The 5,000-nt window shown below is 46.7% G+C and overlaps 1 protein-coding gene across 1 annotated transcript in view; it reads left to right on the top strand.

Moving 5' to 3' along the window:
* Positions 1-5,000, top strand: part of fam172a (family with sequence similarity 172 member A) — a gene marked incomplete at its 3' end in the record, with an annotated part of 102,808 nt that overhangs the window by 6,072 nt on the left and 91,736 nt on the right. Inside the window, exon 4 of the mRNA XM_031585464.2 lies at positions 1,031-1,131. Coding sequence (XP_031441324.2) covers positions 1,031-1,131 — 101 coding nt within the window. The remainder of the gene's footprint in view (positions 1-1,030; positions 1,132-5,000) is intronic.

Raw genomic sequence — 5,000 nt, 5'->3', positions numbered from 1 at the left:
GAACATGAATAAAGTGTGTGTGTGTGTGTGTGTGTGTGTGTTTCATAGGCGTATCACTGCGTGGTCACTCCTCTTTTTATCACAGTTATCTATATAATAACCAGCTAGTACGAGACAGACTTCATCCTCTCCTAATGAATATCACATTTTCTTGTGGTCTTCAATTTCATAGAATTTGAGATATTTAGCTTCAAATGTAGAAGTTGGATCGAATGTCTTTGTAATTTGGACAGCTGGTGAAGAAGTAGCAGCAGCTCTGACTATGTCTTTCTTGTCACAGCACACACACACACACACACACACACACACACACACACACACACACACACACACACACACACACACAGATACACACACACACACACACACACACACACCTACACACACACACACACACACACACACACACACACACACACACACACACACACAGATACACACACACACACACACACACACACACACACACACACACACACACACACACACACACACACAGATACACACACACACACACACACACACACACCTACACACACACACACACACACCTACACACACACCTACACACACTCTCTCACACACACACACACACACACACACACACACACACACTTGGGCATCCAGGTCTGCCTGTGTCTGCACGTTTCTGCTGCCAGACTACCATTGCTGAGCCTTCACCTTGTCTTTCTTAACGGAGTGTCTTTTACTATTGTCAAATATTTTGCTAATTTGCATTCTCTGCTTAGAGCTGAATAACTGTTGTTTCATTTCAGTGAGTCAGATACTATTCCTTCTGTGTATTAATAATTAGGTTTGGCCAGATTCTCTTAAATCTCTTTCCAAGGGTGTCTGTGTCCTGAGGCGAATCACTGTTAGTTGTGTTAGTTTCCTGTTGGAGCCTTAGGACCAGCTGACTGAAGGGGGCTCTATTCAACGTTCAGGTCTTGGTTCCTAAGGGCCCAGAAGAATTCTGCCCTCTCTCACTCCCTCTCTCTCTCTCTCCCTCTCTCTCTCTCTCTCTAAACAGGTGGCCAGCTCAGACACACTAAGACTGGCGAGGCCTTCATCTTCAACTACAGAGAGGACCTGCACCGGTGGAACCAGAAGCGCTACGAGGCTCTGGGAGAGGTAGAGAGAGTGTGTGTGTGTGTATATATGTCCTCTTGTGATTGTGCTTACGGCTATCATGCAATGCAAACAGAGGGCCTTGGCTTACCCCACCTTTACCTGTTCCCAATATCAAACTCTGTTTGAGAGGATCGAAAGAAAGAAAGATATAAAAAGTGTGTTGAAAATGCGCTGCCACAGCTCACCATTAGGTGAGGAACTTGGCTAATGATTCGGATGCATCTCTGTTTCCCAGTTTTAATAACTTTGTGATTGGATTCCGTGCAGTAATTGGAAAAAAAACTCTAGAGCGCTCACTGGAACTGCAGACCATTCATACTACACACACACACACACACATACATACATACACACACACACACACACACACACACACACACACACACGCATACACATACACACACACACACACATACATACTGTACATACATACATACATACATACATACATACATACACACTGTACCTACACACACCCACACTGTACATACTGTACATACACACACACATACACACACACACACACACACACATACATACATACATACATACATACATACATACATACATACATACATACATACATACATTCATACACACACACACACACACTGTACATACACACACACACACACTCTTACACACACACACACACACACACACATACATACATACATACTGTACACACACACACACACACACACACACACACATACATACACACACAAATACATACATACAACACACTCACACATGCTGACACTGTAGGCACGTACTCAGAAACTTGAAACCAAAAGAGACTTGAAAGCAAAACTAAGGACACACACACACACACTCCATCACCTCAACCCCAGACCAGCTGTAATGTATGCGCATCCACCATACTGCTTTATGTCCACACACACACACACACACACACACACACACACACACACACACTTGCACAAACAAGCTGTGTGTCTTGCTCTTATTCCACGCCTTCCCATTAGTCATGCCAGGACATATCGACACACCCATGTGACAAACACACACTGCTCTGCTGATCTTTACCTCAGTCCGTGTTGTGCCACACACACACACACACACACACACACACACACACCCTTCCCTCTAGTGTTGGAAGTGTTTATGCCGTGTAAACTCCCCCTGATGTCTCTGTCTCTGTTTGGGTTGGAGTTTTGCTCTTTAATCATCTCTTTTTGCCTGTCTGGGTAATTGCATGGTGTTCATAGGAAGACTAATGTGTGGTTTTCTGTGTGTGTGTGTGTGTGTGTGTGTGTGTGAGGTGTCGGGTGAGCGGTGCTGTTCTGTGTTTCGCCTGAGCGGGCTTTCCTCTGCGGTGATTTACACCCCTCCGCCCACAGTCGCTGTTTACACCTTCACGCTCAGGCAACCATTAATCCCCCTATGCCCTCATGCCACTGCCATCCACCCATCAGTAAGGTGTGTGTGTGTGTGTGTGTGTGTGTGTGTGTGTGTGTGTGTGTGTGTGTGTGTGTGTGTGTGTGTGTGTGTGTGTCTGAGTGTGTGTGTGTGTCTGTGTGTGTCTGTGTGTGTGTGTGTGTGTGTGTGAAAGAGAGCAGGGGGTGATGGTGATGACAACCTCTTTGCATTGGTGTCAGGTGGAGGTATTGGTGATGACACTCTGCATGTGTGTGTGGATTAACACCTGTGTGAGTTATGATCGCAGTGCTTATTAATGTGAAGCCCACTTTGAGTGTGAATGTGAGAGTTCCAGAGAGTGTGTTAGGTAACGTGTTGCTTGCAGAGTATGTGTGTGTGTGTGTGTGGGAATGTGTTTGTCTGCGCATGTGTATACCTGTGTGTGTGTGTGTGTGGGAATGTGTTTGTCTGCGCATGTGTATACCTGTGTGTGTGTGTGTGTGTGTGTGTGTGTGTGTGTGTGTGTGTGTGTGTGTGTGTGTGTGTGTGTGTGTGTGTGTGTGTGTCTGCTTGATGTGGTGTTCATCATGACAGCCTGTTTGTGTGTCAGATGTGGGTGATGATGGTGGCACTCGTGTGTGTTGTTTACTAATGTGCAAATGACAGAATGTGTGTGTGTGTGTGTGTGTGTGTGTGTGTTTGTGTGTGTGTCTGTGTCTGTGTGTGTGTGTGTGTGTGCGTGTGTGTGTGTGTGTGTGTGTGTGTGTGTCTGTGTGTGTGTGTGTGTGGTGCAGTTCTGACACAACAACATTGTCATAAATTCGACCTCCATAACTTGCTGTTCAGTGGACAGTAGCTTTGTATTTCCTCAATGTGGTTCAGACCAAAACAGGGTGACCACTGTCCTCAGATCAGTTCTTGAATGATGATTGTGAATAGTTTCCTCATTTGGCTACTCTAAGCTACTGCCTTCTACTCAGCAAAGTTCAAATGATGTTCATTCGGTCTCCACTCATGTAATATGCATAAGCTAATCATTATATGTGTATTTGCTGTGTATTAAATCTGTGTTCATTTGCATGTTGCCTGTTTAGATGACTTTAATTGTCCTACCGATTCTTTGAAGTTCAAAGAGAACATTGACTCTTTTAGGATTACCTTTGTGTGAGTGGTTTTTTTTGTTGTTCCGTTTTTTTTTCTTCTCATTTCCAGTCCAGGTATGTCCTTAGAGAGATAGCCTTCTCTTGAAGGCCTTGTTTCTTCTGGAAGTGTAAATGTATTCACACATGCAGAAACACACACACACACACACACACCACTTTGTAATTTTTTTTATTCTTATTTATTTATTTAATGAAACAAATGGAAACATCAAATGTACATTTAAACGTGTTGACCTGACCCAGTATAACCCCATGTGTGATTTGTTGGGCTTTCATATTTGAATGGTTCTCAGATGTAAGTGGTCTTTAAAGAAATGTTGATTATGATTTATACTGCCTAGATACATTTCCTGTGCCACTTGCATTGCATTGCATTGTGCTTCTTTTCCAAGTGGAGCAATTAGCAGTGCTGCATCTGCAACGAGACGCGCATTCCTTGCATGGCCATGTGTGGACGGAGGTGGTGAGAGAACTTGGCTGAGGGCCATTGTGTTCCATCGGCTAGGTGAACAGAGGCAGCTCCGCTTGTCTTGGGCATCTCAGGGAGAAAGGAAGCCCTCGTGTGTGTGTGCGTGTGTGTGTGTGTGTTCGTGTGTGTGTGTGTGTGTGTGTGTGTGTGTGTGTGTGTGTGTGTGTGTGTGTGTGTGTGTGTCAGACGCAAGCGAGGCTGGTGGGCGAGGAGAGGAGAACAGAAGAGAGGAGAGGAGAGGAGAGGAGAGGAGAGGAGAGGAGAGGAGAAGGGGTGTGGAGAAGAACGGAGAGAAGGAGAGAGAGAGAGGGAGGGGTATGGTGTGGTGTGGTGTGGTGTGGTGGCTGTGTGCGGAGAGAGACAACAGTGTTATTGTGAGTGTGGCGGTGACACCAGATGTCCAATTTGCACTTCAGCCCCGTCTGAATGGAGGGCGAAGATGGCACAGAGACACGCTGCTGACAGCCCTCAGGAAAAAAAAGAGGAGGAGGAGGAGGAGGAGGGGGGGGGGGGGGGGGGGGAAGCCCGGCTAACAGCTGGGGTAAGCTGGCTAGCGGCAGGCTGAGGCCACAGCATCCTGTATCGCTCTCTGGGCTCCACTCCGGCTTTGATATCCCAGGCCTCCAGCGCCCCCCCCCCCCCCCCCCACGCCTCCACGCTCCCCGACTGACCAGACCCCTGGACCTGATGGCGCTGAATGAGATGTTAAAGGAGTTTTGAGGACGCCCCTTTGAGGAGCCAGCCGTCTGCTTTCATTAGCTGATCAGAGGCTCAGATCCAGGGGGATTCTGGGTAATGCTCTGTGGCTCTGTGAAACGGAGGAGAGCAGAGAGCGTGGGACGTGTGTTTTTGGA

The sequence above is a fragment of the Clupea harengus genome, chromosome 18 (assembly GCF_900700415.2).
Source record: "Clupea harengus chromosome 18, Ch_v2.0.2, whole genome shotgun sequence".
Taxonomy (NCBI): Eukaryota; Metazoa; Chordata; class Actinopteri; order Clupeiformes; family Clupeidae; genus Clupea; species Clupea harengus.
This window is presented reverse-complemented; position numbering and strand designations above follow the sequence as displayed.